The sequence below is a fragment of the Myotis lucifugus genome, unplaced genomic scaffold (genome assembly GCF_000147115.1).
Source record: "Myotis lucifugus unplaced genomic scaffold, Myoluc2.0 scaffold_132, whole genome shotgun sequence".
NCBI classification, from domain to species: Eukaryota; Metazoa; Chordata; class Mammalia; order Chiroptera; family Vespertilionidae; genus Myotis; species Myotis lucifugus.
The window spans coordinates 1,236,391-1,250,327 of NW_005871180.1; the positions used below are offsets into that span (position 1 = coordinate 1,236,391).

The window sequence follows — 13,937 nt, forward strand, 5'->3', positions numbered from 1 at the left end:
CAAAGGGAAACATTTCGGCGAGAAGGATTTGGAGAAGTTCAGAGTCAAGGAGGCAGTGAGCAGAAGGCAGAGAGAGAAGTTGCCAAGGTGAAACTAAGAGCTTCAACCTCTGCAGCTCCCTAGGGATGTGCAGGGCTGACTGCCTGGGTGTGAGAGTCCATCCCACCTCTGTGACCTTGAGCAAAGACCCTGCCTCTGTCTCCTTCTCTGCAAAATGGAGGTGACAATAATATTCCATACCCCATAGGACTGTTTTGAGGATTTAATGATATATTCCATTTCTAGCACTTAGCTCAATGCCTGGTACACACATGCCAGCCATGATCATCATCATCATCTGCTCATACTCTGTGAGCCACAAGGGCAGAGATTTCCCTATATCCTATCACAATTTCTTGGATCATGGGAAAATATGATCATAATTCAAAATTTGCATGTGTGTGTGTGCAATTTTCATTTTCAGACAACTCAGCTAGACAGCCAAATCTCCAACATCTGCAGGGCTAGAGCTGGGGCATTTCCTCAGGAATTCCACCCAAGTTTTTCTATTTAGGTGCAATCATTGAGCAACAAAGGCCATTTCCGGAGGGAAAACAAATCTTGGGAAAAGGCGAATATAAAAGGTCAAGGATGAGTAAAAATGGGATTTATGTAGGTTTTTAAAGTACTGCTTCAAATTAAGTGAGAGAAAATTCACAAAATGTAAAGATAGGCAAACTGATCATTTCCTCTAAAAATCAGTAACACTGGAAATTAAACCTAAAAGAGGTACCAGCAATTTAAAAATAGTATTATGCAAATGTCAGCCTCTGAGCTCTAATAAGAGCACATGATAATTTTCTAATTGAACATTTCAAGGGATTCACCTAGTCTCACAAAACGGGTAGCTAATAAAGTTCAAATTGAGAAGGTCAAGTGGGCATCAACTGACACAAAATGGGGATGTGGAGTCAACTTGCTTTAATTGCAAATCCAGCTTTTCATTTTATATATTTCTTCAAATCCAGAATAATTTTCTCAATCCAGAATAGTTTATGTTATGACAACATTCCATCAGGCAGAAAAGGAATAGTATCCATTCAGTAAATTTGGCTAGAAATAATGCAGAAATAATTCTTAAATTTACCATGATGACTGTGCCCATCCATTTAATCTGTTCATTTCAGAAGCCTTTTAAAGTAATGAATAACACTTTGTATAGTTCTTTGAGGAATCATCCTTAATACAAAAGTTTGAAACATCCTTAATGTGAACCTGGACTTCCTGAGATATTTTGGAACTAGCTCAAATTATCTTGTAGGGCACTTATATTGTGAGCATTGTAATTCAAAGAACAAAGCATCTTTCAACAAAGCAATATACATAGAAATTTATAACAGAATAATCTTTTCTATACAAAGTCAAGAGCAAAAAAAATCGACCCTAGAATAACTACAGTAACAATAAGATTAATCCACAACAAATATTCAGCCACCAGAACAATGAATGTGTCAACACATTTGGAAGTGATTGCACCTTAAAAAAAGGACAAAGACAAACCCAAACATCTATTAATACACATTTAGCAGTAGGATATTATCTCTTTAAAGGCATCACAATTAATGCTTTCCAGATCATTATCTCTTAATAATGTTTAAAAATATTATTTTAGGCACATCGGAGAGTGCTTCCAATTAAATTATTGTGCGGTTCACTAAAATGCAGAGCAAGCAATCTTCCATTACCTTTTTTGCCCCTCCCCCAACTTCCTCCCAAACTGCCACTAGGGGTCAGTATAAAGACATAGTTCCCCTCACTGTTCGGGAGAAGGATAAGGAAAAACATTCCCCTGTGAAAAGTCCTAGGCAACAAAGACAATACACAACTGTAGCATTACTAAGTCCAATTGATACATCAAGTCTATAACATGAGTTTACACTTACCATAAGACTGCACTTTAATTTTGTAAATCCCCTTGGATTATTTCTATGGTCAATGTTTCTTTAATAATAATTTAGAGAGCATTCTAAGTGACAAGATTACTTAGCTAAGTGAATCTTTGCCTATTGGCCAAGGCCTATGATCTGGAACAGACGTTAAAATTTATTTTCAAAGGATGATAGTACACCTCTCTAGCCATCTCAAAGGTAGACATCCCATCTCTTCCTCAAGGAATGAAGAGTAGGGGAGTAAAATTGTGGTGTTTTGCCAACTTTAATAGAGGTAGGGTTTTTTTCCTTCAAAAGGACGATCAGTTCACTGAACTACATACAGTCTTAAGTGCACAATAAAATGTAGGCAACTCTAAAGAATAACAGTAGTCGATACTTAAATCTACAGAATGAAAGAAATGAAAAGAAACAGTAAAAATAAATATATATTATCTCTTCCCAATTCTATTTAATGGGGTGGGGATGAAAAACAAACAAACAAACACAAAAGCCTTGAAAAGCGCCTTCTGTACACATTAGAGAGATTTAACATTTCAAGAAGTTCATTAAGGTCAGGCCCTTTGCTGACGATACTGAAATATCCTAGAGAGTTTGGGTTGCTGTGAATAAATAAAGTACTGCCCTGTCTTAAAGTGCTTACTGTGTGAAGTGCTGTATGCGGCATACCTTTTAAATATTTTTTTCTACAAATTCCATGGCTTTCTTAGGCATGGTACTCCATGAATAATTCTAGTAGGTATTAAAATTCAGTTAGTGCTTTATTTTTATAATGAGGATATTCAAAAGTTCCAAAAGCTCTCAAATACACATCCACGTATTTTGGGGGCATTCTGCCTCTTTCTGGGGTCCTTTTGGGATATACTCCTTTCTGACTCTTCACTTTCTTTGTTGTGGTACTGACCTTATATCACAGTAGCGGGACAGTCCCCAGAGAGAAGCTCTTTGTCTTTGCTATTGTGGAGGCCAGCATTGGCCCAGCAATTAATCAATTTTTTCCCAGTAACCAATATACATGCTGCCCTCAGAACTATATTGAGTCAATACTGTTATGGGAAGTCAAGAAGGGGTATAAAAAATAAACAATAAAGAAACAAGGACATTGAGATAAAAGGACTCAAGATTTCGGGAAATCATCCAGTTTTTCATGGAGATAATGTAGAATAAGGATGAAGAATCTGAGCTAGTATGATCTATGTGTAAATACTAGACTTGATTACTAGTATTTTCTATAGCAAAACTGCAGTTTTGATTTAGCTATAGGCATTAAAATAATTATAGGTATTACTTTTTATTTTATTCATTGTGTTTTATTTCCTAAAATATTTGTCTTGCTTGAAAAACATCTAGTTAATAATTATAATATTTTGTAATTTTTTCATAGTTTACCAATAGCCAAAATTTAGTTAGTGTTGGCAAAGGGAAATGAAAAACACTGACCACTTTTCATTCTTGGGATAATTTAGAAACTCTAATTCTGATCAAATCCAACAGATGGCGGTGATGTTATAAATTAATAGTTTAAAATTTTCTTATAATATGTAGGGTCTGCCCCTTAGATGAATGTCAATCAAGAATAATTCTCTTATTGCATAAATAGTGTAAAACTTTGATATGATGAATTGGATAGAAGAATATAGATAATTATAATATGAAATTTAGCTGACAATAGCATTTTCTCTTTTAAAAAGCATTATCTTTTTCCTTTCCAAAAAGCATTACAAATTGAGAATTGTCAAAAAGGTTAGCAGTGAGTCAAGAAAGGATAAAGGATAAAGGATAAAGGATAAAGGATAAAGGATAAAGGATTATATTTTTACATAAAATTCATTATTGCCCTTGGATTCTATTTTTATTTTCATCTATTTTTTTATAGAGAATTGTTTTAGTTTCATCTATTTTTTTTATAGAGAGTTGTTTTAGCCTCCTCACTTTTTATTTACTAACTTAAAAATAATTTTACTTTTTGTTCTTACCCTGTTTTCCTATTTCCTATTTCCTTTTCACATTTTTACCCATTTTAAGTGATAATAAAGAATTCTGCAGATAATAAAGAATGAAAAGTATGAATAGAAGACTCCCAAGGCCTTCAGACTTAGATTGAATTACCCCACCATCTTTCGTGGGTCTCCAGATTACAGAGATCAGATCGTGGGACTTCTCAGCCTCCATAATCAAATGAGCCAATTCCAATATATAAAATTATCTATCTATCTATCTATCTATCTATCTATCTATCAATCATCTATCTATCTATCTATCTATCTATCTATCTATCTAATTACCTTCCTCTTGGTTCTGTTTCTCTAGAGAACCCTGACTAATACACATATCAATTAAGATTTAGGGAGGATAAAGAATTATTACTAGTTTACTTATAAAAGTTTCCTTTAAGAAATTCTTCCTGTTTTATAAGGAAACTAGAGGCCCGGTGCATGAAATTTGTGCATGGGATGGGGGTGGGGTCCCCTCAGCCCAGCCTGCACCCTCTCCAATCCAGGACCCCTCGGGGGATGTCCAACTAGGCAATGGGATTTGTGTAATAGGAGCTCTATTATAATCTTTGGAGACCGCCATTACGTATGTATGTGGTTGGTCATTGACTGAAAAGTCCTTATTGGCACATGTTGCAAAACAGGCTTATCTGATGACTTATTTCCACTTGGGTTTTGAAGGTTTCCTAAGAGTTTATCCCAAGGTAGATCATCTGAAAGAATGTAAACTTCCTTGAAAGCCAAAATATTAAAATGTGCACTTCTTGCACTGTTAGATTTCCCATACAAGGCAGTGTTGAGTGAGTCTTTTTGTACTTACTTTGCATTAGTGGGATTGCAAGTGGTCAGATTAGCCAGGGCCAGGGCTGCAGCTTCCCTTACCTCTTCATTGTCACTTTTCAGCAACTGAACTAACTGTGGGATCCCTACAGAAAAAAAGAAAATGGTAAAATGTAACTTTGCCAACAAAGTTACCTAGAATATGGTAACCTAAAAATGTACAAAATGGTTTTTTCTAGTTTGCTTACCCTGATGATTGAAAAATTCTTTGCTGGCTGAATTCTCACACATTACCGAAATAGCTTGGGAAGCAGCAATTTTAGTTCCATCGCTTTCAGAGCCCAAAAGGGTTACAAGGCATTTTTCAACCTCTTGTTCATGAAAAAATTTTCTGTTTTCAGCTTTCATAAAAAAAATAAATAAATCAGAATTTTGCTGCAAAAAAATGTCTAAAATATAATAGGAATTCAAATTATTTGCTAGCTTTAGTCACAGAGAATCTAAACTACATAAAAATATACCTATTTAACCTCTAGAACATAGCAGTTACACAAAATGAGTCGGGAACATTGATTGCTCCTTTTTCTATCTCCTTATATGATATCACTTCGGGAAAGAAGATTCTATAATAAGAGAGAGGTGAGTTTTAGATTTAGCAAGAACTTACTTAACACCAATTATGTGCCTGGAATCGTGCTGTGTTCACATACACTATCGTCTCACTAAGAACAAATACCTGTTTATTTGATGTCTATTTTAAATAAAATCCCAATATTTGAAGAATAGCTAAGATGTACAAACTGGTGAGCCAGAGAAAGTAAAAATGAATAATAAACTATGATTTCAAGTCTTAGGAATTTATAAGCTTATATTAAAAATCGTAATCATCTTTTACTTACATTACAATACATAGTGACATCGCAAAAATTAAAATAATTAAATTGCTAAATTACTATGCACATAATCTAAACATATATCAGCATAGTTTTCTTTATCTGAAAACAAGTAAAGTTACAAATCTAAGTACATACCATAATAATTCACCCCATTATAAATTAGTAAATTAAAAACCAAAGTATTTTTAATGTTCTTTTCATTCTTTAATGTTTTTTTCTTTTTTTCCATTTGATTTTTTAAAATAAATTCCAACCTCATTACTATACTAAAGAAAATATTTTATTCAACTAAATTAGAACATTAAAACCTAATTTTTTGCTTTGTGTTTATAGTTCATTCTAAATAAGTTGCTATCTATTAAAAAGCGTGTACTATAAAATATATATTAAACCAAATTCAGTTTTAATGCCACAAGAAGTACCAGAGACTACTCTGAAAAGGAACAGCTTAGAAATAATTTGTTGCTAATTTATTTAGCTCCTTCATTAAACTTTGTTGTAGGTTTGATTCTCTAGTTAACCTTTATAAAGTCAATTTACATGATTAAAATGGAGGAATGTGAATATATGTTGTTAGGATGCTGATAAATAAGAGAATATTCTGTTAAAATAAAAATCTCTGCAAAAAAAAATGCTGATGCTGATACTAATTGAAATAACAGCTACTAGTACATGTGGAATTAATTCATTACTTATACATATTTTAATTGTGTTTTTCAGAAATACTTTCAGAAATGACTGCAACTAGGTTTTCATTTAAAAGTTAATATATGATTTGTCTTTTTCAACCATAACTTTTAAATCACCCCTTTCACAGAAGCATTGTCACATTTAGATGCCCCATATTTGCAAATACTTTGGCCTTTCATCTGAGTATCTGGCCATAATAAATGGCACAAGCTAAATTACTAACACTTCTGTTCATTCGTCTTAAACCATTCATGAACCATATCCTGTAATCCTATCACTTAAATCCCTTGTTCCTTTCATTTAAAATTAGAATTCAGGCAGTCCATAATGGTTTCAGTAAAAAGCTGCAATTAATAGTTACATCGCAAGTTATGTGGCTTATAAAATGTTTAAATATATATATGATCCTTATTTGTTTTTCTGAATAATCAAGATCTGAAAATTTTCCAGTTTCTGACCTAAAATGCTTAGAGTTATAATTAAGACTTCTCTGACGGCTCTAAATCAACTTTACTAAACACAACAGGAAAATCTGCCAAAAGAATTAATTTGAAAAGACTAAGTTTGAAGTATGTGATTGTTGCATTAAAAGAAAAACAGTATATATGCGATTATTGGAGAGATTTTAAAAAATAATTTAAATAATTTAAATGGGCAATTAGTTTCTCAACCCTGCTGATGGTGTTATCAAAATCCAGCTGTGTTCACCAAACCTCAAAAGTGCTGACTGCAGCATGGCTATAATAAATTTAAAAGATGAATTAACATAGTAACCACGCACCTTTATTGAATTGCTACACGGAGAAGTGAAGTATTTGTGTTTTAATTATGCAGATAATAAAGATGGCAAGGTAATTATGCTATTAAAGAGGAATGTCCTTTAAAAATTACATTTGTTCAATATCACTAAAATAAAAAGCATGAGGTTTTGTAACTGAAAATAAATCTGTATGTAATGATGCTTTTCTTCACCTCTTCTCCTAAGTCGCTATTGTGCCACCTCTGCTCCTGCTGAGATGTTAATGCCAGTTCATAAACCTCCTGGCAACGTGGTAATTAACACCTCCCTCCTCCTGATGCCAAGTCACAGGCATAGAGATTTGGGCTTTCCATGGTTAAAATGCATGTTAAAACTTTATTCAACAAGCAAAACTTAAAGAATGTGTGCTATGTGTTTTGTATTATTGAGCCTACAAATTTTTTGATGATGATGAAAAGTAAAAAAAAAATGTTATAAATAAGCACTGATGGGTACATTGTTCTTAACAAAAGTATAAGGAATAATATTTGTTAAAACTTAGTTAAGAATGGAATTTTCTATAGGTGGAAAATTATTTTGAAACTCCTTCATGATTATTTACTTTCAATACAGAAATATTAGAAGATAACTTTGTTAATCCTTATAAGCTTTTAGAGTTTATCTTTGTTACTAATATCAAATAAGGCGTGTCTAAAATGAAGCAAGGCATGCCAACCTGGCTGGGTCTGCGGGAGTGGGCAAGGCAGGCAGTGGCTGATATAAAAGGGGGTCGACAAGAACCACAGGTAGGACCTGGAAACAAGGTACGGTCTAGCACGAAGGCAGAAAGGAAGGGGTGGGGATCGTGGAGCTGGCCAGGTAAACAGCATTACAAGGTAAGTACATCAACAAAAATAGAAGAAAATAGGCAAATGAGGAAATCGCCAGTCTATCCTCCTGCACAGGCCCTAGGGGAGAGGATTGGTTTTGAATACAGTGGGCAGCTCCACCCACAAATGCTATGGCTAAGGCAGTTCAGAGTCCTGAGGGGAATTCTGCTTCTGCAGAAGTTTGGAATAGAGAGATGTTCTCAAAGCCCTGTCCTGCCAATCAGGAGAGGCCTCACTCTTTGGGATATGTGTACAGAAAGGAAGCTTGAATCTTTTTGGAATCATCTCTTTCTAGAGGCTCCAAGAATCAAGTTGCCAAACCCGACTATAAGAAAATTAAGCCACCTGTGCATCCATTAGATTTGCAGATTCATTTGACTCACTTTTCCAGTGTTTGCACAATCACCAAAGGTGGAAATAATTTAGGAAGGAAGGAGACCATGCCAGAACTTATAGAAAAGGTTTCCAACTGTAAGCTTTTCAGTAACAGATGAAACCTGTAAGACAAAGTTAAAGGATCTCTACTGCAATACACATGGGCAGTGGGTCAAGTGATGTCAGGGTAGCTGTAAATCTTGTTCCATCTGGAAGATGGGGGTTCTACTAAGCAATGGAAGTTAACTTTTGTCTTGTGCTTGGTTGATATTCCAAAGTATCAGGTCAAACTACCTGAATATAGCACAATGGAGAGTATCTGAGCAAGAAAAAAATGATAACCAGTGGCCATATCATAGTACAAGATGGAAAAATCTCTGATTCCAAGCTAGGGCATCTGGACTTGATCCTATTTATTCTAGTTCAAGAGTTACTAACATGGAGTCCTGAATCCAGAAGGCATAGATGAGCTTCTGGCAGCCTATGAACTCCCTGAAGTTATAGGCAAAATGTTGAGTATTTGTGCACTTGGGAGGTGAGTCTCTTTCATTAGATTTTTCAAAGGAATTAATGACCCCTCAAAAATTGAATTTGGGTAATGTAGTTGAATGTGCTTGGAAGTCATCAGAAATATAGGCTGGAATTCAGAAGACAGGTCATAATTAGACACAGATTTGGGATTAATAAGCAAATAAGGAGTCAGCTGAAACATGAGTTACAAGTATGATTACTCGGGGAGATTTGAAAGACAAGACAGAAGCTGGGAAGGCAAGTTTAATATTGAAATGATAGGCAGATGAGAGAAAGCTGATAAAGGCAAAGGGTTGGTCTGATGATTAGAATCACACCAGGGAAGAGGAGTGTTATGGAAGTCAAGGGATATAAGAGGTTTCCGGTGGAGGGGGCAATCAACAGTGTGGGATGCCAATAAAGAGATCAATAAAGAAAAAACTGAAAATGTATCTGTAGGATTTAGGATTTGGGAGGTTAATGGAAAATTCTACAAGGACCATTTTTGCAGGATGGTGGAAGTAGGAGGTTAATGGATGGAGATAAGATGAAGAGGTGAAATTATTTAAATTGACTAGTCTTTTTTTTTTTAATCCTCACCCAAGGATATTTTTCCATTGATTTTTAGAAAGAGTGGAAGATTTTTGCAGGATGGTGGAAGTAGGAGGTTAATGGATGGAGATAAGATGAAGAGGTGAAATTATTTAAATTGACTAGTCTTTTTTTTTTTTAATCCTCACCCAAGGATATTTTTCCATTGATTTTTAGAAAGAGTGGAAGAGAGAGGGAAAGACAGAGAGAAATATTGATATGAGAGAAACACATCAATTGGTTGCCTTCTGCACAAGCCCTGACCAGGGCTGGCCCAGGCAGGAGCCTGCAACCCAGGTACGTGCCCTTAACTGGAATCAAACCCAGGACCCGTTGGTCTGTAGGCCGACGCTCTCTATCCACTGAGCCAAACCGGCTAGGGCTAAATTGACTAGTCTTTTGGTTGAGAGGTTGATTGAGAAGAAAAGAGGGCCCTAAAGCAGGGGCAAGAGAGGAAGAAACAAATTTCCATAAATACCCCTGGTCAATGAACAATTATGGGCCCCACAGAATGTTCCAAATTTACATCGGCTTCCTCCTATACAACCAATGGGACCAGGAGGAAAAGAGCACATTAGTGTTGCAATGCCACATTAGAGAGGAGCTTCATCATCATCCAAATCTGAGCAAAAGTATTCTATTATCATCTGAACTGATGAGGGAAAGACAAAGGACACCCCTGTCTGTTTATTAAAATCAGGTGTAGGCAGAGCACTCCTCATTTTGGAGTGTGGAATAGGTATAGAAGAAAGAGGACAGAGGTGTTCTAAAGTTAATAAATATTCCTGGGGAAAATATTAAATAAAACAAAAACAATAATCAAAAGTATAATAGTAAAACAAACAAAACATGATTCTGGAGATCAAAAAGCTTTACTATGTAATAGGCAAAGAGACAGAATCTCAAACATATTTTGGCAAAAAATTTTGATTCATAGGATAAAGGATTCTACTCAAATACAAAAAGAAAGCATCCTATATAGCAAACAGGCTGGCCTTAGACTCAGACTCTACAAAAGCAAGGTTCATAGAACTTTGAGGAGAAAATGTTATGGCAGAAGAATTCCAAACTCAGCTACACTGTCATAAACAGGGTCAGGCAAAAGTAGGTTTACAGTTGTGAGTACAAGTAAGAGGGTTTATTCTTGTATTATTATTTATTAACTAGAGGCCCGTTGCATGAAGAGATTCATGCAATAGGCCTTCTTTTCCCCTGGCTGCCGGCACCAGTTTTCCTCCTGCACCCGGGACCCAGGCCTTTGCTCCTCCGGCCGGAGCCTTCCATCTTCGCTGCTCAGGCTGGAGCCTTCAGTCTTCGCTCCACCACTTCGAGCCTACGTATGCAAATTAACCGCCATCTTTGTTGGATTAATTTGCATACTCTCCTGATTGGCTGGTGAGCATAGCAGAGAGACGGACAATTTACATGTTTGTCTATTATTAGGTAAGATTATTGTATTCTTTTCCATATGAACAGCTGTAAACCTACTTTTGCTCCACCCTGTATGTATAAAGGCAACAGACATTCACAGGTAAGGACTAAAAACATATGCCACTCTTGACTATTCCTGAAAAAAAAAATACTGAACTGAAAAAAATATACTCTGGTTAATTGAGAAACAAATGAAAAATAATATCTTGAAATCTAGCCCTGGCTGGTGTGTTTGGTAGTTAGAGCATTGGACCTCTCACTTGAGGGTTATGGGTTCAATTCCTGGTCAAGGGCATGTACCTGGGTTGCAGGTTCAATCCCCAGCCCCTGTCGGGGTGCGTGCAGAAGGCAACCAATCAATGTCTCTCTCACATAGATGTTTCTCTATCTTTTTCTCTCTCCTTCTCTTCCTTTCTCCCTCCCACTGTCTGTAAAATAAAATTAAAATAAAATAAAAATCAATGCGAAAAATATCCTCAGGTAAGGATTAACAATAAATAAACAAAATCTTGAGAAATTCACAATGTATACTGAAAGAGATCTAATATGTACAAAACTCCAAAATCATAAATGTGAATAAATTGAATGTAATGGCAAAGTGATTCTTAAAAGAAGAAAGTTTTATATAGATTTTATTTTATTTTTTAAATACATTTCTCTTGATTTCAGAGAGGAAGGGAGAGGGAGAGAGGGATAGAAGCATCAATTATGAGAGAGAATCATTGATTGGTTGCCTCCTGTACAGTGGGGTTCGAGCCCACAACCCGGGCATATGCCCCGACCAGGAATTGAACCATGACCTCTTGGTTCATAGGTCAATGCTCAACCACTGAGCCATGCTGACCAGGCTATATAGATTTTAGAGAGGAGAAGCTATAACCCCTATGAAATGTACAAATATCAGGAAGAAAAAAAAGTTTTCAAAGCAAAAATGCTAAATATCTTAAGATAGAAAATTTATCTTAAAAATAGCCATGATTTTAAAAATCTGTGTAACAAAAAGAATTAAAAGGAAATCAAGGAGAGAGCATAGAAAAATAAAAAGCAAAATATCATAAAATGTGATGTCAGAAATAAGGCCAAATACAATAGTTGTAAAAATAAGTCTAACAATGTTTTATCCCTTGCCTATGGATCTAGTGGTAGTGAGGATATCTCAATATTGCTAATTTCTGGGGACCTCACCATCTCCTGTTTATTCCTTTAACTACTTATAAAATAGTCTCTTTATTTTCTCTTTATTTAAACCATCTGGAGTTTGCAAAGCTGTGTTCTGCCAAGACCATCTTTGATAATAAAATGGCAATCTTTTTTTTAAAGTGATTCTTTTTAATTTTTATTGCTTTCAGAGAGGGGGGGAGAGGGAGAGATAGAAACATCAGTGATGAGAGGGAACCATTGATCGGCTGCCTCCTGCACGCCCCCAACTGGGGATCAAGCCCACAACCCAGGCAAATGCCCGTGACCGGAATCGAACCCAGGTTGACGCTCTATCCACTGTGCCAAACCGGCTAGGGCCATGGCATTCTTAATATACATTAGAATTTAAAGCTAAAAGCAGTAAGTGAGGTTTTAAAAAAATGAGTAGTGGATATAAAATAATATTAAATTAAGCAAAGTTAAAGTTATAAGGAAGAAAATCAACAGAAACAACATAATGGGAAGCCTCTAACATACCACTTTTCATCAGTGATAGATCAAAGAAAATAAAATATAAAGACAAAAAGGGCTGTACAATACAATTTATAAAGTGGAGCTAAAAGATAAATAGCAAGCTCTACATTCTACAAGAAATACACCTGTTAGTCTATTCAACAAATATTTATTCACTTATCTCATTCATTGTTACCCTTATCTTTTAGAATAGTGCTTTGTGCATAGCATGCATATAATATATATCTGTTAAGTAGTAGGCAAAGAGTATACTTTTCCAAGATTGTATAGAATGCTTGGACACACTGATAATATACTAGGCCTCAATGAAAATGCAAAGCAAAACTTGAATTTTTTCAAAATAAAAAATTTTAGGATTTAAGATGAAAAACTTTGAGTTCTGCATCCTGAATAAAAAAATGGAATTTGGGATTCAGTGTAGGTCTCTTCTTCAAAGGATTGACTCAATATGTGGATATGGTCAAAAGCCTGACTAAAATACCTGCTCCATAAGACTAAAATTGAAAATAAATAATAAAATATTATATTATATTATATTATATTATATTAATATAATCTTTATATTATATAAATTATGGTACATGTTTTTTTTCAATAAAATATATTTAAAAAAAAAAGAAAAATGGAATTTGGGATTCAGTGTAGGTCTCTTCTTCAAAGGGTTGGCTCAATATGTGGATATGGTCAAAAGCCTGACTAAAATACCTGCTCCATAAGACTAAAATTGAAAATAAATAATAAAATAGCTCATCTTTATATTATATAAATTATGGTAGATGTTTTTTTAAATGTTGGCCATAATACTTGTCACTGTACCTCAAAAAGGGTATCATGAACACAAGAAAGTCCAGAAAAGGCAAGAAAATGATTACAGGATAACCTCAGAACATGATATTGGGAGAGACTAAACAAGACAAGGATTCTTCAGACTGCAAAAAAAGTATAAATGGCATAGATGAACTAAATACAGATTTAGGTATTAGATTCTAAAATAGTCAGGAGACAGAATTTGGAACTGTAATGTAGTAGATTCACAAAATATTAAGTGCCAGATGGAAGTTAAAGTGTATCTGGTCAAAAAAATATTTTTTTTGTACTACAAATAAAGAATGGATTTCAACAAATGGTGCTTGGTACATTGGGTATTCATGTACAAAAGAATGAAGTTGGCCCATCTGGTGAAGCTCAGTGGTTGAGCGTCAACCTTTGAACCAGGAGAACACAGTTCAATTCTGGTCAGGGCATATGCCTGGATTGGAGTCTCAGTCCCCAGTAGGGGGCATGCAGGAAGCAGCTGATTAATGGTTCTCTCTCCTCACTGATGTTTCTCTCTCTCTCTCTCTCTCTCTCTCTCTCTCTCTCTCTCTCTCTCTCATCCGTTCCGTTCCTCTCTGAAATCAAGTATATATATATATATATATATATATATATATATATAT

The 13,937-nt window shown here is 35.1% G+C and overlaps 1 protein-coding gene across 3 annotated transcripts in view; it reads right to left on the minus strand.

Annotated features, from left to right (window-relative positions):
* ARMC3 (armadillo repeat containing 3) overlaps nucleotides 1-13,937 on the minus strand; it is an 88,468-nt gene that overhangs the window by 31,536 nt on the left and 42,995 nt on the right. For all 3 annotated transcript variants that reach the window (XM_023758577.1, XM_023758579.1, XM_023758578.1), the window contains 2 exons: nucleotides 4,951-5,103; nucleotides 4,743-4,848 (listed from right to left, as the gene is read on the minus strand). In XM_023758577.1, the coding sequence (XP_023614345.1) occupies nucleotides 4,743-4,848; nucleotides 4,951-5,103 (259 nt within the window). The remainder of the gene's footprint in view (nucleotides 1-4,742; nucleotides 4,849-4,950; nucleotides 5,104-13,937) is intronic.